Source organism: Panthera uncia (genome assembly GCF_023721935.1).
Source record: "Panthera uncia isolate 11264 chromosome A1 unlocalized genomic scaffold, Puncia_PCG_1.0 HiC_scaffold_17, whole genome shotgun sequence".
Taxonomy (NCBI): Eukaryota; Metazoa; Chordata; class Mammalia; order Carnivora; family Felidae; genus Panthera; species Panthera uncia.
Window position 1 is genome coordinate 55,785,514 of NW_026057577.1, and position 22,290 is coordinate 55,807,803.

Here is a 22,290-nt window from a genome sequence, read left to right on the forward strand (position 1 = left end):
TTAAGGAAGAACCCCACTCATTCCATTCCAACCAGGTGAGAATCTAATGCTCCCAGAAAAGAAAAAAAAAAAAAAATAGGGGAGGAGGAGAGAATCCTCGTGTTCTCCCACCTGAGCGAGATTTCCCTTAGTCCAATTGAAATCCCTTGTGCCTTTTTTCTTACAGAACTACTCTCCTGGGTGGCTCAGTTGGTTGGGTGAGGGACTCTTGATTTTGGCTCAGGTCATGATCTGGAGGTTTGTGGGTTCAAGCCCCACATCAGGCTCTCCATGCTGACCGCGGGGAGCCTGCTGGGGATTCTCTCCCTCTCTCTCTGCCCCTCCCCCGCTGTCTCACCTCTCTCTCTCTCAAAATAAATAAACTTTAAAAAAAGCTCACTTTTAAAAATAAAATTAAAAAGAAAAAATAAAAAAGAACTAGTCTAAGCAGGGCCTGCAGATCTGCAGTGTCAGCATCACCCAGCAGCTTGTTAGAAATGCAAATTCATCGGCCATAGCCCAGAGCAACTGAACTGGAAAATATGAGGGTGGGGCCCCAGAATCAGAGATTCAAGGGAAGGCATCACCGCTATGAAATGGAAAACAGCTGGCCACTGTCTGCATCTCTGCATACTTCAAAATATTGTCACTACGCACTTTCTCTCCAAATAATCTCACCACTCTACCTCAATTATTTTATTTTGCCGGCCACGTGGTCATCCCCGCATCCCACATGTGACAAACAGGTGAGGGCACAGGGATAGAACGGTCCCACATTCCTCCAGATGTTATCACTCTGAGGCACAAAGAGAAAAACAGCTCCAGGTGACCGCATTAGAAAACCCCTTTTAGAAAAGCCACAAGCAGTTTAATTTCCTTTAAAGCTTAGCCGGAAAAGATGTTCGTGGTGTGCGACCCCACCTGGGCTGGGCGGCAGTTCTGTGCACGGTGGGTGTGGGGCGGAGGGGGAGCCGGCCGAAAGTGAGCGGAGGATACTCAGAGTCGTGTTTTGAGTGGTTGCTTGGGTAGTGTTTATCTTGCTATTCCAACACACACACACACACACACACACACACACACACACTCAGTTTCTTGTCCCGAAAGGGGAACCCTGTATTTTGTAGACAAAGAGTCGCAGAAGCAACTTTCGAAGGAAAAAAAAAAAAAAAAAAAAAAAAACAAACCCGAACAAGAGAAAGAAAAAAAAGAAAAAGGCTTCGCGCAATCCCCCCCCAGAAGGCAAAGAACCGCGCTGTTTGTCCTGTAACTCGGCAACACCCCGGGCGAACGGCGCTGCCTGTATCTTCTGCGGTTTCTCTTGCTCTTCTCCGCGCGGGCTCACTTCCACTCTCGGAACACCCCAGAAGTGCAAATTCTGGCTGGGCGGCCGCGGGCCCCAGCTGCAGGGGATCCCGCCCCAGCGTCCCGCTCAGCCCCTTCCTCCACCCGCGGGCCAGCAAAGGGGCGGGCTCACGCGGCCCGGGCGCTGCGCCCCGCACGCGGTAGGGGTCGCTGCTCGGCGGCGCGCGCTCCCACCGCGGAGAATAACGGGGCCGGGCTGCAGGAGAAAGGAAACCTGCCCGGGACGCGGCGGCGGCCGGGACGGAGCGAACGACGAGAGTTCACTTTTGCTCGGGTGTCAGCGCGCGGCGGCTGCAGCGAGCGCCGACCAGGGAGCACCGCGCGAGCGGGTCGCCCATCTCGGGGCGACCGGAGGAGGGCAGCGAGAGGCCGGATACGAGCGCGCCGGCGGGGCGCGGAGCCGGCGAGCCTGGCTAGCGAGGGGAGCCGCGGGGGGCGCGCCCCTGGCGGGCCCCCGGAACAGCGCAGGATGCCCCACGAGGACCTGCCGTCCCTGCAGAGACCCCGCTATGGCTGTAAGTACGCCGGGTGCGCGGGGCTTCCGGCGGCCTTGGGGAGACCCCTCCCCGGGGAACGCGTTGGAGAAGCCGAGGGAGCCGGGTGCGCGCCGCGGAGGGAGCCGGAGGGCAGCAGCTGTGTGGCTGCCAAAGTTGGGAGCTGGAGTTGCAGAAGGTAGTGAGCGGCGTCTTCCCGCTCTCCCCGCAATTTTCAGATCCTCAGGGGCAACCCCAGTCTTCTGCCCGGAAAACCCCGCCGGGGCGCGCGCAGGCAGTGCTGAGTCTGAGCTCTGGGACGGGCCCGGTTGTGGGTTTAGGGGTATCAGGTGAGGAGCCCTTGGAGCTCCGGGCCGCTGCCGGCTCGGACCAGGGGGTGGCGTCAGGGACTGAATTGTTGCAACTCTGAAGGAAAGTTTGCCGTGGCTACAGGTGGGCACCGCGAGTACTGCGCCCACGCACTCTACCAGTGGCAAAGTTGGTTCTCCTGGAACAGCTCTCCTCCTGCCTTGCTCCCTCGAGCTGCACGTGAGCTGAAAGAGCCAGTTTGCGCCCCATTGGTGTGAATCCTTTTCTGGTGCTGCTGAAAGGGGCACCTCCGGGCCCAACCCCTCTGTTCCCTGCTGCCCTATGACCCTGCCAGGACTGCCGTGGGGAGAGGACGCAGAGCTAGGCTCCCCAGGATCCGGTCGGAGCCCGTGTGACTTGAACGAGATGGTGTCGATTTACGCAGCCAGGGGCTGCTGCCATCGGAAAGAGGTTGCTTTGGCGGATCGTGAGTAGATGGAGCCAGATTAGCACCAACCACGTGGCTTCATGTACAGAGTTCAGAGTCTTGGCTAAACATGCCAGGAAGTATTTCCTTTAAAACAAACAAAAAGTTGGCGTCCATCGCAGGCCCTGTCAGTGAACCCATGGCCGAAGACCACTGGTTAATCTTTTGCCCTGGCTGGCCTTGGGGTAGAGGAATCAGGTTTGGGTGAAGGTGGTGATACCTGCTGCAGGGTTGTTTTGTGCCCTTGGGAGGGCGGGGTGGGAGGGGAGGAGTTAACGTGTGTCAGTTCTTTCTCCCCATTAGTCTTGGAATGGAGAGTTAGAGATAGGAAGTTAGTTTTGCCATGTGACCCGTTTGGTGTATGGCAATGAGGAAGAAGCCTGAGGAGCCAGCTGCAGACTCGGGAAATGCATTAAACAGCGCGCCAGGACCCGGTTCTTTGCAGCCTTAATGACACTGTAGTAAAGCACACAGACAACAGAGCTCCTTGGATTCGCGAGCCATGCTGTGGTCATTCAGTGTGCGTGGTGTCACCCTCAGGTTGGTGAAAGCCTCTTATTTGTGTGACAAGCTCTCGGAACATATGGTAGCTTCACTGTGTCAAATTATAAGACGACCCCGTTCTGGAAACGAGGCAAATAGACACCCCCCCCCCCAATGGCTTTGGATGTACATTTTAAAGCATGATGTATTTGGTGGGTCATCTCTCAGGAGTTCAACGTGCGTGCAAAGTTGGAGTGAATGAAGTGCGTTAGTGTAACGTTTTCACATGCAGAAACAGATGGATCTGTGATGGTGCCTGATTTTCATCAAATACACCTGTGGACCTAGCCCACGTCAGACACGCAACCAAGGAGGTTCAGATCCCACAAGCATGAAGAACACTCCACACTGCCACTTTGTTTTGTTTTAAATGTTGATTTATTTTTGAGAGTGACAGAGACCTAGCACGAGTGGGGGAGGGGCAGAGAGAGAGGGAGACACAGAATCCGAAGCAGGCTCCAGGCTCCCGGCTCCCAGCTGTCAGCACAGAGCCCAATGCGGGGCTTGAGCTCACGGACCGTGAGATCATGACCTGAGCCACCCAGGCACCCCAGCCACTTTCTTTGGAAATAATTGTTCCATTTCTCGCATGAGTCTGGTGTAATGGAGTGGGGTGCGACCTGTTGGAAACACTCCCATTTGCCTTCCCCCAGCTCACAAAGTGCTGGCGTTGTTTGTCATTGACTAAAAGTGTTTGATAGTTTCTAGACTTAAAAAAATTTTTTTTTTAATGTTTATTTATTTTTGAGACAGAGCATGAACGGGGGAGGGTCAGAGAGAGAGGGAGACACAGAATTGGAAGCAGGCTCCAGGCTCCGAGCTGTCACCACAGAGCCTGACACGGGGCTCGAACCCACGGACTGTGAGATCATGATTTGGGCCAAAGTTGGACCGACTGAGCCACCCAGGTGCCCCAGATAGTTTCTAGACTTTATGGTCACCCTAAAATATTCAGACTTCAGTAAAATGGGCTGTATGTCATTAACATGAACATTTCTTTATTTTGCTGCTAGACTCATGAATGGTTGTACGCTCATAGTTTCTTTGAAAAAATCTAGTTGAATATACCTCCGTGTTAGTCATTGTTAAGGAACACTCATTATTCATGCAAAAGGAGACTCTCTGATGTATTAGAATACATCATTTCTGGTGGTGGTCTGATTTTGGGGCTCTGTTAACATGAGACTGCAAACAGTGCTGTGAGCTCCTTACAGGAAAGCTGGCAAAGGAATGAAGGAAAATGCACTGTCCTTGGTGTGTTGATTACAGAATTGTGCTGCTTCTGGTTTCTGAGTTTGGTGAATACAGGTTTAGTTTAACAAAACCTCTAACTATACCGAACAGGTATTACCCCTGACATTAAATGAACAGAATAGGGCACCTGCATGGCTCAGGTCGTGATCATGCAGTTCAGGAGTTCAAGTCCCCATGGGGTTCTGTGCTGACAGCTCAGAGCCTGGAGCCTGCTTCAGATTCTGTGTCTCCCTCTCTCTCGGCCCCTCCCCTGCTTATGCTCTATCTCTTGAAAATAAATAATAAATTTATTTGATACGATTGTTGTAATTTAACTTCCAGTACTGTACATTCTGAGTAAAAGGTATTTGAGACTGGACTTTGTGAACAACTTTTTAGTAGTTGGTATTAAACTTGTTTTAGGTGTATTTTTTTGTTCTGCCGTCTCTCTTCCTCTTGAAATGTCATTTAATTTAGTAATTTTTGTACAAAGTCAATTCACTGAACTCAGGGCTGTTTTCCACCAGGCTGAGTGCATATAAAATACCACATAGTAAGTTGCACTTGAAGGGTTTCTCACTGAAATGTCCATGAAGGTACTCGTCTCGGATTTCGGACATGAAAGATTGCTGAAGTCTTTTTGATTGGCACATGGGGGCCGGGAATTAAAATTAAATCATTTTTCTGTTTAATCCCTGCTTTTCCACTTTGGCCACCTTCTCCTGCAACCTATGAAGTTATTTTGTATCCTGTTAATACCGAACAAAGCTGAAATACCAGCTCATTCGTGTAGTGCTGCAGGGAATAAGTGGCAAAAGGGAAAGGTGGAAATTGCTTTCTAATTTATTTTTTAATGTTTGTTTATTTTGTGAGAGCAAGAGTGAGAGCAAGAATGCAGGGGAGGGGCAGAGAGAAAGGGAGAGAGAGAATCCCAAGCAGACTTTGTGCTGTCAGCATAGAGCCTGATGCCGGGCTCAATCCCACAAATTGTGAGACCATGACCTGAGACGAAATCAAGAGTCAGATGCTTAATTGACTCAGCCACCCAGGTGCCCCAGCTTTACTACTTTAGAACCAGAATGTTGTATAAGATAACTAGGGTATCTTTTTACACTCAAAACCAAATTTAAGTGACACTGATGGGTAGGCATGATTTGCAAGTAATTTTTGTGCTCTCGTAATGAACGATAATGAATTAGCCAAAATAATTGTCAAAACACACTGCCACCATGATCTGTCAAAAGTTTTCTTCCAGTTACTTGAGAGTTAAGAACATCACTGATAGGAAAAGATGACCCTGCGCTCTGATGATCTCAGAGCTGATACCAGTCAGCGTTTAGGTACTTACTGTGTGTGGGGGGGGAGGGGTAGTAATCAATGTGTTTTTGGCAAGAACTGTGGTTTTCTATCCTCTGCTAACTTATCTCATGAGAAACGTCCTGAAACGAATAATTGTCAGTGTTACCCTGTTTCTTTGAGAAAATGCAACAGGAGCCTAGCAGAAGCGTGTGCCAGCCGCAAGTGTGCTGGGGTGGGGGTGGGGCTGTTCTGGCTGATGCGGTGAACGTTTTGTTTATTTGTTGGATAATGCTCTTGTTTCACCAGCGAGATTTCTAAATCACCTGGTAGCTGGAATACTAGGGTGGGTAACAAGACAAAAAGTCAAGTTATTCCTTCATGGGCTATTTGTTTTGATTGAGTTTTGCCAAAGGATCTTCAAGGTCAACAGCCAAAGTGTGGTTTTAGTATGCTTTTAATTTTAATTACACGTGTTGTTAGCCAAAATGACTTGTTTGGGAGAGTTTAAGCTTGTAATACCAAGGTTGTTTTAGAATTTAGTATTTAGGGGGTTAGTTAACCCCCTTTTTTCTCTAGGGAACCATTGCTTTGCCGTTGCCCCTTACCCTCCCGCTAGGCAAGCTTTTTAACAACTTACTTAAAAGTCTACTATACAAACAGTTCTGATGCACCAAGTCTTCGTGGTAACCAGTGGAGAAACAGAGTCCACTCGACTTCTGTTGGCTGGTCCACTATAGTTCCACAGGGCAGGCACTTGAGCATGGGCATTCAGGTTTGTGCACTTGGCAAGAGCTGGTTCTTTTCACGAGCACTTGTTACCATCTGCTTATTAGTACCTTTGAGAGGGCCAGCGGTCTCCCCATTTCACAGAGGAGCTGAAATCCAAGATAACGTCTCAAGGCCACACAGCTGGCTGGTGACCCCAACTTGATAGCTGGTGTTACCAGGGCCTGAAGGCTTTGCTCAGTGGCTATTGCCAGTTTGTCTTCTCTGAATTACTCATAGGGGTTCCACCTCTTTTTCTTTCCAGTGTGTCGTGATTTTATCAAAGTCACCAAACCTGTAGCTATTTGGCTAGTGTGCTCTTCTAAAAGTGGATGCAGGGTGAGGCGACTGAGTGGCTCAGTCGGTGTACGCCTTACTCTTGATTTCAGATCAGGTAATGATCCCACAGTTAGTGAGTTTGAGCCCCTCACTGGGATCTGTGTTAGCGGCATGGAGCCTGCTTGGGATTCTGTGTCTCCCTCTGTCTCTCTGCCCCTTCCCTGCTCATACCCAATCTCTCTCTCTCTCTCTCTCTCTCTCTCTCTCTCTCAAAATAAATAAACCTTAAGAAAATGAAAAAAAAAAAAGTAGATGCATGGTATTGTCTAAACTGGATTTTGTTTCCTCCCCACCCTTAAGAAAAGCATACAAGAATACCTGAACTTTTTTATAGAGTGCGTCCAGACTTCATCAAAGGATTTTATATATGTGTAGAGACCTCCCATCTGACTGTGAGGCACTAAAATGAAAGAACAGTTTTTCCCTAATACAGAGGTATGCTCCAGTGATTCCAAATAGGATAATTTGTAAAATGCACTTTTATTATGTATACTGGCCATGCCTTAAAATCCGGGGTTGATGAGAAATCAGGCAGAAGTTTGTGATAAGGTGACTGATAGGTGAGCCAGACTTGTTCACTTGACCGTTAATAGTTTATTTCTCCCTTTAAAAGCTGAAGAATGGGGTCTGTGAAATGGCAAAAGGTTTGCAGTGGAGTAGATGTGGGTTTGAATCCTTATTTGGGCACTGACTGCTTGAGTAGCCTTAGGGTTTTCTCCTGTACCTTGGAGGGTGGTGTTTTATATTCCTGTAATGGTGGCTGATGTGGTTTCTGGGACACAGCACGAAACGTGTGGTGGTAACTTCCATTAACAGGGCACCTACTAAGTACAGCAGGTTCAGATGAAAGGAAAATGACGAAGATGGGCACAGCCTGTGAGAAACTGGAAGATAAAGACTGATGTTTATACTTCTGTTTGTGCACTTACTAGTTCTGTGGAAGGGAAGACATCAGGGTGGATTAGGATGGGGCAACAGGCAAGCTTCACGAATTGTGAATTTGAACAAGACCTTGAAGGTGGGAGGTAAAAGTGAAAGGCATCCCCCTGTATTTGTTGTGTGGGTAGTTTGTGTGGGGTTGAAGCTTAGGTTGTAGGATAGATGTTGGGGCAGGGTGGTGTAGCTGGAAGGGGATTTATCAAGGAATCCTTTCTTTGTGGGCACCAAAGGTCACTTAGAGCTGTCTTGAAAAAAGTAGCTTGGGTACACTTTTTTTTTTTTTTTTTTAACTACCCAGTAAATTTGGAGAGGGGAGTGGCCCAGTGAAGTGGAGAATTGTGGGAAGGCTGGGGGTGATTGGAGTGCCTGGTGCTGGAAGCTGCAGGGGTCCGGTGACGTTTGTGCGCGTGGGCATTTGGGTCCCCTGTGTCTGCTGCTCGCAGATCCCCACACCATGCTTCTAGGTTTGGGGATGCCTACGGGTGGGCACATTTATCAGGTGCTTTGGCTCAGGATAGGACCGAGGATGCTGCATGAGGATGATGCGTATGGGACTGAAGGCATTCAATGAATCCAGAGGCAGCTAGACACGGACCTCATGGGGCCCTGACTGACTGCGGCCCGGGAAGTGCACAACTAACTCTAAACCGTGGCCGAAGGTAAATTCTCCGAGATGAGGTGAGAAGAGTATCTTGACAACAGCAGGGTTTCTGTCACTTATTTTTTTTTAACGTTTGTTTATTTTTGAGAGAGAACGTGCGCAAATGGCAGAGCAGGGGAGGGGCAGAGAGAGAGGCAGCAAAAGAATCCCAAGCAGGCCCTGTGCTGACAGCAGAGAGCACAATGCAGGGCTTGAACTCAGGAGCCCTGAGGTCATGACCTGAGCTGGAGCCAGAGGCTCAACTGACTGAGCCCCCAGGTGCCCCTTTCACTTCTTTTTTTTTTTCTTCATTTCCTCCATTACTTGGGACAGTTGTTACTTTTCAAATTTCACTAGAGATATAGTGCCTTCAAATGACCAGCATCCCAGTTGGGTTGAAAAATGGCTAATGGAGCACTCTCAACAATAGCCAAATTGTGGAAAGAGCCTAAATGTCCATCAACTGATGAATGGATAAAGAAATTGTGGTTTATATACACAATGGAGTACTACGTGGCAATGAGAAAGAATGAAATATGGCCCTTTGTAGCAACGTGGATGGAACTGGAGAGTGTTCTGCTAAGTGAAATAAGCCATACAGAGAAAGACAGATACCATATGGTTTCACTCTTATGTGGATCCTGAGAAACTTAACAGAAACCCATGGGGGAGGGGAAGGAAAAAAAAAAAAAGAGGTTAGAGTGGGAGAGAGCCAAAGCATAAGAGACTCTTAAAGACTGAGAACAAACTGAGGGTTGATGGGGGGTGGGAGGGAGGGGAGGGTGGGTGATGGGTATTGAGGAGGGCACCTTTTGAGATGAGCACTGGGTGTTGTATGGAAACTAATTTGACAATAAATTTCATATAAAAAACCCAAAAAAAGAAAAATGGCTAATGGAAAATGGCTGACCCCACGTTTCCAGTTGGTTTGTAGGTTCAGAGATGTAACTAAATTCCAAGTGGACTCTCTTTAATGTTACAATCCTGGATCGGGCTGTGTGTGCCCATGTGCCTGAAAGGAGCTGACCGCTGTTCCTCCTGTCAGTGCAGTGGTTTGCAGGGAGCAGTTTCTGGAGAAGCAACAGGAGTAGAGCATCACTGGGGGCCGGCCGAGCACCCTTGCAGCAGAGCCTTCTAGGTGATTCTGTTGCACTGCTCAAGGGCCAAGGTGAAAGAAACGACGTTCCTAATAGGCAATTACCCCCCTCACAGCGCCTGCAGGTTTTTGTGAAATAAGTGTAAACACATGGGTACAATACTGAAGGTTTTACTTGTTCCTCCTGTGTTTGATTTGAGCACACACCTGCACCACACTCAAATCCAGGCATTGGTTTCTCTCTAAGTTTGTGTTTATATTAGAGGATTTATTTGGGTCTGTCTTTAAGGTTTCTTTCCTCTCTTCTAGGAAACAGATGTGATGGGGAATATCAAGTCCAAAATCTCCACTGAGGAGAGAGTGAGGTCCACTTTGCAAGGATTTCTAGGTGGAGGCAGTGCTTTTAGGAGCCACTGGGGAGGCTGAGGGAGCTGGCAAATCTTTCTGTGTAAAAGGGAGGCCCCAAGCTGGCAATTCTGGGCTCTGATACTTGCGGGGGCTCCTGGACAGTAAGGTTTGAAAGATGTCCTCTTCCTCTTTCTCTTCAAAACAACTTGAAGTATTTTTTATTCACAGTTTTTTTTTTAATTTTTCAATGTTTATCTCTTAAAAATTTTTTTTAACGTTTATTCACTTTTTTATAGAGAAAGAGTGTGAGAGGGGGAGGGTCAGAGAGAGAGGGAGACACAGAATCCGAAGCAGGCTCCAGGCTCCGAGCTGTCAGCACAGAGCCCGACGCGGGGCTCATCCCCACAGACCACGAGATCATGACCTGAGCGGAAGTCAGATGCTTAACCGACTGAGCCATCCAGGAACCCCTACAGTTTTTAGAACAGTTGAACATGCTGGCCGAAATATCATTTGCTAGGCAGAAGTGGTCCCAGGGAAACTACAGATATTTTGCTATTGATTACAGACAAGAGTATATATTCCTATGATTGCATTTTTTGCTTGGGATCCCCACAGATGACTTCTAGTTATTCTCCTTTTGCTGTCCATTGCTATCAGATCTTTGAAGGAAGACCTTTTTATATCATTAAAAAAAAATTAAGGTCAATTAGTTCCTGGTAACTTTCTTCATGCTCATATTTTTATTTGCAGATGTGATTTCACTCTTAACGTCAACCTATTTCCTTAGTCCTCTCCATCTAAAAGGACTTGATTTGCAAGAGATAGAAGCAACATATATTTCAAATACTTAAATATGTTTATGTTCATTATCTAGCTGGTAGCCTGGTGCCATGGCACTGAGAAAACGTTCAATAAATATTTGCTGCTATTACTGGTTTTGCTTCAAGTGTCTGTAGTGTACTGTTTCTCTAAAGGAGGAACTTGTTTCTCTTATCTGTTAAAGATAATTTGAGCAGCTTTCAAGTGGCAGGCAAATGTTTAATGTTTAGATTTGTTTTTATACTCTGGAACCTTGGCGAGTTATTTTAATTTCTGTATGCCTTAATTTCCACAGTTGTAACATGCAGGTGGGACAGTTCCTGCTCAGAGGGTTAAGTGATTTAATACATGGGAACGTACCTGGTCAGAATGTGCCCCTGTAGAGGCAGCCCTTGACTGTTGGGCAGGGGGTGAGGCTGATGGTGGTTCCCCCTCGTCACTACTGCCCCTTGCGTTTCTCACCTCTTTGCCCTTTTCTCCCCTTAACAGAAAGTGGACTTCACCTCCTGGGCCGAGGGGCGCCTGGCTGGCTCAGTGGATAGAACCATGCAACTCTTGATCTTAATGTCGTTAGTTCGAACCCCATGTTGGGGTAGAGTTAACTTGAAAAAAATCATGGGCCCATACTCTGTTGAAAGTTTATACTCACCAGAACATGCTTTAGTTATCTGTATGGAAATTGAGTGAATCTTACTTCCGGTGGAGATCAAATTATCCTTGTTTGTGTATGTGTAAGAAATCCTAATGCATGTTGTTCCTGTTTCTAAATCAAGTTGAATGGGGATTGGCTTCCTGCATTGTACTTTTCTGTCATCTTAAAAAAAGATTGTGGAGTTGTCACTCACACACTTGAGTGAGGAACTCTGCAGTTACTAAGCATCCTGTTGTCTCTTTTCGGGTCCAGTTGGTTGTTGCTACTGCTGCTGGTTTGAAAGCCCAAGTGTTCATGATGGAAACATACCCTGATGGGAAGGAGTCACTTGAAATAAGTGTTAGCCTTTTGCCTGGATCACATTGTAGAGTTTGACGTGGCTAGCAGGGTCCGCCTAGTGCTGTGGGGGTTCAGAAGGGAGGTGAGGAGGTGGATCTGTCTGACACCCCTCAGGCCTTCCTGCCTCTAGAAAGTTAGTGAAGCTTCAATTCATGGGTCCGGCAAAGCTCAACCACTAGGTATAACCTGGGATGTGTGTTGGAGCTGTGAGAAATCAACAATCTAGGCTGTTTCCCACCTTGGCACTTGCAGATTATTCTTCATTCTGCTCCCCTCTTCTACCAGGCTTTTGATTCTAGCATGTTTCATATAAATGTTTTCTATCCCCCCTCTACTCCTCACTGTCCCAAAAAGAGACAGTTGAGACCAGCTAGAATTAATTGACTCCTCCTTGGCATTGGGTACGTCTGCCCTGGGCTGACTGAGTAGGCTTCCCACAGGTGAGGTAAGGGGGCTGGGAGGTGTTGGTCATAAAGCCAGCCATACAGGGTAGGGGTTCTCCTTTCAGCCCCTGCCCCGAAAAACTGTGCTACCCCATAGAAGATCCAGGAAGGTGGCTTCCCAGAGCTTTGCTCCTACTGAACTCTTACAAGTTTGTCTGAGAAATGGTCGTTTCAGAGCTAATACAAACAGGCTTTAGCTTTTATTCTGAGATTTATTTTCCAAAGGGAAAAAAATTAAACATAAATGAAAAGATAGTTACCTGTCCACTGGAACCAGGTTGACAAAGTCCTTTCATTTGGCACTAATTCTGGATAGAGCTTTAGATTTCTTCCTTTGTTCTCCAAAAAGGTATTTGCTGCTGTTCTTTTGAATTAGTCAGTAGTTTGGAGGATGGTGCTTATATGTTCCTCTTCAATGTAGGCTCTGGCAAGGGCCTTTCATAACAATCGAATGAGTTTAAAAAAATACTATACTACATTGATTACTCTGAAGACAAACATGGACAAAATAAAAGAAACACCTTAAGGGTAGGGACTGTTTTGTTTTTTTTTTTTGGTTACTGCCGTATCCCCAGTATCTGGCACATAAGTAAATCATCATGTCAACAGTGGTTCCATCTAGGTAATGAGGTAATGGGTGAATTAAAAAAAATGTTTTTCCTCTTCAAATTTTCTATGAAAATGCTTTTATAATTGAACAGTTCCAATAGGTGCCCTTACCTGATGAAGATGCAAAGTTTTTGTTGGGTATAAACCCTGCCTTGAGAAAATTACAAGTCTGAAAAGCAGGTCTGTTGGCATGGAAGCATTCAGTGGAGAGCGAATTTTCCAGGTGTGTGTGTGTAAGGGCGAGTCGGATGGAGAGACCGACAGAAAGGCTGAAGTGATGACAGGGCCAGGATGCATGGTTGTTAGGCTACTGTAGTTGGGATAGAGATCGTTGAGAGGCTGGATGAAAAACATAAAGATCAGCAAGGTGAACTTGGCAATGGAGACAGGGAAAGAATCCCAGGTGGGCAGTAACTATTTAAGGTTTTTTGTTTGTTGGTTTGTTTTAGTCATTTCTGCACCCAAAGTGAGGTGCGAACTCAGGACTTTGAGATTGATAAGAGTCCCATGCTCTTCCCACTGAGCCAGCCAGGTGCCTTAGGTTTTTAACATATGGGAACTGATTGGTAAAAAGCAGTAATGACTCAAGAAGTCGTGTCTGCAGTGACGGTAAAGGTGGCTGCCATTAACAACAGAGGGATTATTCTCCTGACTGACCAAGAGAACTCTAAACAGCCTAAAAAGAGGAGACCACTAACTATTGTTCTTTGATTCGACCGCAAGTGCTGGATGCTGTGTAATTCACACGGAGTCTGCAGACCACTGCCTTCAGGGGTCAGGTGTGATCAGAGCCTTAGGTAAAAATAATCAGCTTTGGAATGTCCTTCACTTGGAGTTTGCATTCGCTATGTTAGTCACTCCAATTGGGAGGAAAATATTTGTGAACAGTACACAGATCCCAGTACACAGGAGTCTAGAAGCTTATTGGCCCCTTGGAAGTCGCCACTGTCCCCTGAATTATGTTAAAAACCTGCGGTGGCTGTGGTGGAAATACTCTAAGCCTGAAACCATGAGAGGCGTCAAGCGCTGTGAAGACGAGGGTAGCGTAGACCATCTGAGAGCTTGGGGGTTAAGGTGTTACTTGTTGTGTGATGTGGAGTAGGACTTCCCTGAGCTCCTGTCTCTATCTGAAAAAGGAGTTGATGTTTACCCCAAAAGGGGTGTGAGGTATGGGACCTTGCTCTGAAAATGACTCAAGTGTGTGTATGTGTGATCGTGTCGGGGACTAATTTTGCCACTTGAGGAACTTTTTAGTGTAGTCTTAGGCATGTTAGTGTCATCCTTTAATCCTCTATCTGCCTCCAAGCCAGTGCCACTTGAGTTTTGTGACATAGGCTGTCTTTGGGCCCATATTCGCAATGACATTTTTTTTTCTTCTTTCTCTAGTTTGAAAGGCAATGTTTTGAATTTGGGTAACAATACCTGTGACATGTGAACTTTCTAAATACTAATACATAATCTTTGGCCAGATCCTTCCTTATCTGGCTGAACATTTCTTTTCCTAGGAAGTGTAAATAATGCAGACCCAAGAGAGGGGTAGTAAGATCTTTAAACTTGAAAAGACTTTTCAAGAGTAATGTCTTGCAAATATCATATCACTTCACTCATATGAGGACTTTAAGACACAGAACAGATGAACACAAGGGAAGGGAAGCAAAAATAATATAAAAACAGGGAGGGGGACAAAACGTAAGAGACTCTTAAATATGGAGAACAGAGGGTTGCTGGAGGGGTTGTGGGAGGGGGGATGGGCTAAATGGGTAAGGGGTGTTAAGGAATCTACTCCCGAAATCATTGTTGTACTGTGTGCTAACTAACGTGGATGTAAATTAAATAAAATAAAAATTAAAACACACACACACACACACACACACACACACACACACACACACTGTTTTGGAGCCCTGTGCTGTGGGGGAATGTTTCATAAAGGGAAACTACCTTAAGAGTTAGGGAAAATCTGTGTGTTCAGCAACGGGTAGATGAAGCTAAGGAAGGCAGTTCTGTCTCCCAATTCTGAGGAGAGAACTTCTTTCTTTGCCAAATTGACATGTTGTGATTTATTGTTAAGTAAAGGAGGGGTGGAAGGGGGGCAGCTGGGGTCATTTAGGGCTTGAGAAGATTTCTCAGGGCTGCTGGGTGTCAATAGTGGGCCAGCTTGCTAGGTTAATAGCACAGCTTTGACTCCTACGATGCTATCGTAATAGCACATCTTGTTTTAGAATTCATAGTTGGCAACCTAGTCGAATCTCCACGGAGCTTTACAAAGAAAATGTTGATTCCCTGGATCCCATCCCCCAGATACTCTATTTGTTTGGGTGTAGAACTCTGGTACAGGTATTCTTATTTTTTCTATTTTTTAAATAAAAAATTTTGAACCCCCCCCCCAAAGCCTCAAAGAGAACAGGACAGTGAATACCCGTTGCGTGCCAACAAGGACATTGTCCTCCACATCCCGGGTACCAACCGTACCGTGCGTTCAAGTCCACCATCCAATTTGAAATTCAACCCGAAATAATTTTCCCCGAGTGCACTTTATAACCGTTTGGGTCCACTTTCCAGTCAGGTTTTTCACATTACGCCCACCCCCCACCTTGGTCTTCCCCGGGCTGAACCACCTCCCTATCAGTTCAAGGACACTGAAGCCCCCGAGGGGGCCAGGCCCCTTTCCTGGCATGAATGACTTATGGGTGATGTGGTTTCCTCCCAGCACATCACATCAGGAGGCCACCATGTCCAGCCTCCTGCTACTGGTGATGAATAGATGAATTTTAAAACTCCATAGGAGATTTCACTGGGCAGCCAAGGTTTGAAATCCACCTAATTAAAACTTCTCACTCTGTGTGTTTGTGTTTGTCATAAAATACACAATATTTACCATTTTAGCCATTAAAAACATTTTTTTAATGTTTATTTTTGAGAGAGAGAGACACACACACAGAGCACAAGCTGGGGAGGGGCAGAGAGAGAGGGAGACACAGAGTCCAAAGCAGGCTCCAGGGTGCAAGCTGTCAGCACAGAGCCGGGCACGAGACTCGAACTCATGAACTGCAAGATCATGACCTGAGCCGAAGTCAGACGCTCAACCAACTTGAGCCACCCAAGCGCCCCCATTTTAGTCATTTTTAAGTATAGTTCTGTGGCATCAGGTACATTCACAGTGTTCTGCAGTCATAACCACAATTCTTCTCCAGAGCTTTTTCCTCTTAACTGAAACTTTGTACTCGCTGAACAATAACTTCCCATGCTCCCTTCTTAGCAGCCCTTGGCACCCACCCTTCTACTTTATCTAGGATTTTGACTACTCTAGATATTTCCTACAAGTGGAATCATGTGATACATGTCCTTTTGTGTCTGGCTTCCTTCACTTACTCTCATGTCCTCAAGGTTCATCCAAGTTGTAGAACTTCCTTTTTAACACTGAATGATATTCCATGGTGTGTGTGTGCGTATACATGTATGTACGTATGCATATATACGTGTCTATGTGTGTGTGCATGTTTGTGTATGTGTGTGTATGTATATATGTGTATATACACACGCCATATTTGTTTATCCATTCATCCACCAATGGACCCTTGGGTTGTCTCTGCCTTTTGGCTATCGTGAATAACATGGCTGTGAACGTAGGTGTGTATGGTATGTGTTTGTATCTCTGCTTTCACTTCTTTTGAATCTATATACTCAGAAGCAGGATTGCTGGATCATATGGTAATGCTATGTTTAATTAAAAAAAATTTTTAATGTTTATTTTTGAGACAGACATCATTAGCCGGGGAGGGACAGAGAGAGAGAGAGAGAGAGAGAGACACACACAGAATCTGAAGCAGACCCCAGGCTCTGAGCTGTCAGCACAGAGCCTGATGTGGGACTCAAACCCACCAACTGTGAGATCATGACTTGAATCAAAGTCAACGCTTAACTGACTAAGCCACCCACATACCCCAATGCTATGTTTAATTTTTGGAAGAACTACCACCCTCCTCTCAGTTCTCAGTAAAGTGAATTGAAGAAGCCTATGAAGGGTGAAATATGTTTGAGTTCAAGGAAGAACTCCATTAGAATGCCGGCCTCTAGGCTCCTGTTGACGTTGCCTCCCCACGGGTGTGTGGGGACCTATGTTGTCTTCATAGAAGATAAAAGACCAAGAGTGTAAAATCTAACTGTGGTAAGATTTACTTTTTTACAGGCCATGTGGCATGCAGGATAAGAGAGTGTATTATTTCATTCACGGTATACATCACTTTTTAAAATTTTTTTTTTCAACGTTTTTTATTTATTTTTGGGATAGAGAGAGACAGAGCATGAACGGGGGAGGGGCAGAGAGAGAGGGAGACACAGAATCGGAAACAGGCTCCAGGCTCCGAGCCATCAGCCCAGAGCCTGACGCGGGGCTCGAACTCACGGACCGCGAGATCGTGACCTGGCTGAAGTCGGACGCTTAACCGACTGAGCCACCCAGGGGCCCCTACATCACTTTTTAAATCAGGAGTTGAGTTTGGGGCTGGTGATTTAAATAGTATTAGTACATGGACAGCAAGTTGCCCTTGGTTTCTATAAAAAGTGTAAAAGCAGGTAACAGGTTGCCTCTTGGGGCTTCTCGGTTTTTTAAAACAGAGTATTTTCATTACCTTAGCTCCTCCAAATACTAAATGTGTGACCTTGGGCAAAGTCTTCGCTTCCCTGGTTCAGGTTATACACCTGTAAAATGGGGATAATTAGAGTACAATGAATTACCTGTGTGAAGTACTCGGTGGCTGGTACAGAGAAAGCACACATTCACTAAAGCTATGAATATAATACTGCCCATCAGTTTCAAAGATGTTACTTAGATCTGATTATCTTTGGAAGTATTATCTGGAAAGCAGGCGTTTGTAAAATGAGCAGCTATTACTATTTTCCTGGACCTGACATCTCTATTTGGCAGTCTATGACTGGTAGCCTCAGGCTCCTAGAGTGGTGATTCTTAATCTAAGCAAAAAGTGGCAGGAACGTGTGAGAACCTGGGCTGTAGAACCATGGACTGAAGGTAAGAGGAAACCATGTCATACGGGTGAGTGTTCGTATTTTTATATACAGCTCCAGCCGTGGAGGCTGAGATTAAGAAAGCATGTTCGGAAGATTTTGGCTTCATTGTACCCTGCGTAAGGTGGATTCGGGATTGGCATCCTGCTCTTTTTGAATGTTGGTTGTTATTCTATTTCCTGGTTGAAAATGAGCTGAGAATTTTTAGATCAACAGTCTAACTGCATATAACCATGTTGCTGTGTGTTAATGATTAGTTTGGAGCTTGTGCTAAATATAACGTGTGAAGTCCCAGGGATTATTTAACAAGAGAAAATGTTGGTTCTGCAGAGCCTAGTAAGTGTTGAAAATGGGCAGTGTACTTTAGTGGGAAACCTTGATGGAACCCTTCTCTTGGGCCTGTCTTTGGTTGCCTTGTACAGCCTGGGGAGAGACATCCCATAATGCTTCATGTCGTCTAGGAGGGGACACGACCCCGAGAGGTGGATCTTGTGTACACAATTGTGAAAGGAGGGATTGGTTTCTGCCTTTTTCTGTGAGTTTAGCCTCTAATGATACTGATAATAACAAGTAGACCTGGTGCTTATATGGGCCAGATGCTGTTGTAAGCCCTTTTTATGAATCATCTGATTTGATCCTTATAATGACCCTCTGCTGTTGGTAATGTTATCCTTATAAGTAGGGAAAATAAGAGGGATTAAATGGCAGAGTCAAGATTTGAATCCAGGTGGTGGCACTCCAGATTTTGTGCCCACCATAGCTATCGGATACAAGTTAAAAAGTTCGTTTGGGCACTTGGTACTCTGTCTTCTTCTGGGTATTGTATTTAACCATTGTATTCATTTCCTATTTTATGAACACAAACTGCAGGCTTACATGCAGTTTTAGAGAAAAGAGGAATTTATTTTCTCACAGTTTTGGAGGCTAGAAACCCAATCATCCTGTTGACTGGGCCATGATCCCTCTGAAGTCTCTGCTAGAGGATTCCCTTCTTTCCTCTTCGCTTCCTGCTTCTCCTTGTTGTTGGCAATCTTTAAATTCCTTGGCTTTAAATGAATCCCTCTAATCTCTTCTTCCATGATGATGTAGCATTTTCCTGGGTGTCTGTTTGCTCTTCTTATAAAACACTACTCGTTGGGTTAAGGCCAATGCTAATCTGGTGTGACCTCATTTTAATTCATTGCATCTGCAAAGACCCCATTTCAAAATAAATTCACATTCCAAAGTTCTGAGCATGCATGAATTTTGGGGGGGTTACTATTCAATTCAGTAAAGCCATTAATTTTGGAAAAAGGGAAAATTGTGGACATCATAAATTTTTAGCACAATAACTTTGGCTGCTCATAAACAGTTGGTAAGTACAGCCACGGAGAGGAGGTGAGTTAGGGGACTGGCTGGTACCTGCTATTAGGTCAAGTGCTTGCTCCTCACCAAGCAGATGAAAGAAGGGGGTTGCAAGCAGAGTGCAGAAGGAGCAGGTAGCAGAGAAAGGGTTGGGCCGCATCAGAATGCAGGTGATGTCTGGTGGGCACTGACCTAGTGAGAAAGCAGTAAGAGCAACACTGTTGAAGAGCAAGCCCCTCGAGCTGATCATTTAAACCTTCTCTCAGTGACTTAAAGTGCATTTGGCTCATTCTGAATAAGAGAACTGGGTAGTGTGTGGCCCTTTTTAGAGCAGTGTGTATCAAGCGTACCTTGCAGGGCCTGTAGGCTTAGCCAACGGGCAGAAAATAAGCTCATTTAGAAGTCATTTGATCAGGCTGCATGGCTGAGACATAAATCGTTCCCAACGTAATTTCTATGGCAACAGGACTTGATGACATATATCCATAACTCAAGTTTACGAATATCCACTTTGCGTGTTTTGCTTTGGCCCGGTGAGCACAGAGCCAAATTTGGGGCTCATCTGTACAATTTGTGGAGGGCTTACCCCTTGTTTTCAGTTTATTTATATTCTTTCTGCCTTCCTTGCCCTTGTCTTGTACTGCTCTTTTTACCCCATTTCTTCATTTCTTTTTTTAAAAGTTTATTTATTTATTTTGAGAGAGACATAGACAGCATGAGTGGGGAGGGGCAGAGAGAGAGAGGGAAAGAGAGAGCATCCCAAGTAGGCTCTGTGCTGCCAGTGCAGGTGTGATGTGGGGCTCAAACCCACGAAACTGTCAGATCATGACCTGAGCCGGGACCAAGAGTAGGACGCTTAACTGACTGAGCCACCCAGGTGCTCCTGGTTTTGTTTTGTTATTGTTTCATTTTATTTTTAAGAGAGAGAGAGAGAGAGAGAGAGAGACAGAGTGTGAGTGGGGGAAGGACAGAGTGAGAGGGAGACACAGAATCCGAAGCAGGCTCTTTATATTCAGACTTGTTTTTACTAATCTATCCTGACTGACCTGCTCAAGTACTCCTAGGAAGGAAGGGAGACATAAGTATTCCTGCGACAGAGAAGCGCTTAGGGCAGATCTCTGGCTGAGGACATAGCACAGTGTCAGGGAGACCTGGCTCTGCTTACTGTCACTCGGCTATGGTTTTCTGTCCTGTGAAATCAGAGTGCTCCTGTCGGATGTTATCATTAGGACAAAACGGGATAGCAAACGTAAAGCACCTGACACAGGGCCTGGCATGTATGGAGGGCTCCAAAGAGCAAGGAAGCGTTCCCGAGAGGGGATGGTGTGAGCTGAGCCCGGAGATGGGAATACTGTGCGGGATTGGTGAGAGCATGGGGACGGGGACTCTCGAAGCCCACGTGCACCTCGTTCTTTCTGCCCATCTTTGCTCCGCGAGGAGCATGTGCTAGCTCCGGGAAGTCAGGAGGCCTGCCCGCTTCCCGGATGCCAGCAGAAGTGACTGAGAGATCTGAAACTCCTAACACTGTTGACCAAGACTATTTTGGGAGATGGATTCATTAAACTTTTATTGCTTTCGTTCGTTTGTTTTTCTTCTCCATCCTCTCTATTTACTGCCTTCTGTTGTGTATAAACTTTTGAAGTCTGAAGAGCAGACAGCTGTTAATGTTGCCATTGGAGAACCACAGACACAACTTAAAATAAACTGATTGATTTCTAATGACACAGAGAAGTGCTTACAGAATCAAGTGAAATGTGAGGATACACCGTGGGGAAATTAGAATTTAAATTCTGTGGGGGAAAAGACTGGAAGGAAATGCTTCAGATTGTTAACAGTTGTTTTAGGTAGAACTCTGTCCTGTTCTTTAGTCTTTCCTAGAGAGGCCTGTAATCATATGAAAAACAGAGGGAGAGGGGCGCCTGGGTGGCTCAGTCGGGAAGCGTCTGACTTCGGCTCAGGTCATGATCTCCTGGCTGGTGGGTTTGAGCCCGACATCGGGCTGTGTGCTGACATCTCAGAGCCTGGAGCCTACTTCCGATTCTGTGTCTCCCTCTCTCTCTGCCCCTCCCCCACTCACACTCTGTTCTCTCTCTCAACAATAAACAAACGTTAAAAAAAATTAAAAAAACAGAGGGAGAAAAACCCTCACACTAGATTGCATATTACTCCTTCTGATGGTGAGAGACCAAGTTCTGTCCCATTGGGACTTGATGGACTTGGGCGAGTATAGTCTCAGCTAGAGGTTGTTGGTGTGATAGAGTTGCTAAGGAATCATACTGCCTTGCCTTCCTGCTACCTTTGCCCTGAGCCTGGGAACACCATAAAACCATTCAGACCTCCTGGGTCCATGCATGCGTGTCACATGGAAATAGGAAGGAGGCTTTCGTGTGTGCTGGTGTTAGAAGTCGGAGGATGGACTGAATTTGAATTGGAAATTGTTGTGTAACTAACTGCATGGATCACGTTGAGAATAGGTTTTCCCATGGTCTGTGCCAGTAACCTCTTTCTTGACACCCTCAAGTCAGAAGATTAGAATGCCTTTGCTCCGTTTTGGGTTTCCCTTCATCAGCATCCAGTCATGTTCAGTGAGCAGAATCTCAGCTGGCACCTTGCCAGCAAGCGCCAAATTAGACATAATTGCACATCAGTTTCACTTGCAGGTCTGGTGCTTACTGTGCCCTGCAGAAGCATGCCAGACCTGGAGCTTTGTTCTCCCTGGGAATAGCATGCCCCAGAAGAAAGGTTACAGTGTAACTCATCGTCCAAACGTAGACATCTTTGTGGGCAAAGGGGGATTCTGTTAATCATGCCAAGGCAACAGTGTCCGCAGCAGTGTCAGCTGGGCCATTTCTGTGGCAGACTGAGACGTAGGGTCCCTCTGCTCCTTAGGATGGACCTTCCTCGGTCCTGTGAAATTGAACCTCCTTTCCTAGACAGCAACCTTGGGAGGAGAGGAGAAGCCAAAACAGTTGGAGAGTGTGCGGGGCATTTGAGAAAAGGGGAGGCAGGGTGCCTTTTCAGGGAAGTTGAACTAAAAATAGAGCACAGCCATTCAGCAGTTGCTTGGACACTTCAAACGCTCTCGCTCTCGGGTTTGTGCCATTGTTCCTTTTCTCTGCATTCCATGTGAGTCCCGTCTCCCTTTCCCCTGTGTTATAAAGGAGCTGGTCTCCAGGCTGCATCGGCTGGGATGCAGCCTGTTTAATATACCGAGGGAGCTGGATGAGAGGGTCACGAGGCCTCT

The 22,290-nt window shown here is 46.2% G+C and overlaps 1 protein-coding gene across 3 annotated transcripts in view; it reads left to right on the top strand.

Moving 5' to 3' along the window:
* The first annotated feature begins 1,457 nt into the window (after positions 1–1,457).
* IQGAP2 (IQ motif containing GTPase activating protein 2) overlaps positions 1,458–22,290 on the top strand; it is a 294,952-nt gene continuing 274,119 nt past the window's right edge. For 2 of the 3 annotated variants that reach the window (XM_049649666.1, XM_049649667.1), the window contains exon 1: positions 1,458–1,856. In XM_049649666.1, coding sequence (XP_049505623.1) covers positions 1,811–1,856 — 46 coding nt within the window. In that variant the 5' untranslated portion in view covers positions 1,458–1,810. Of the gene's footprint in view, positions 1,857–3,089; positions 3,151–22,290 lie in introns of those variants that run through there. The other variant, XM_049649668.1, reaches the window with a different exon arrangement.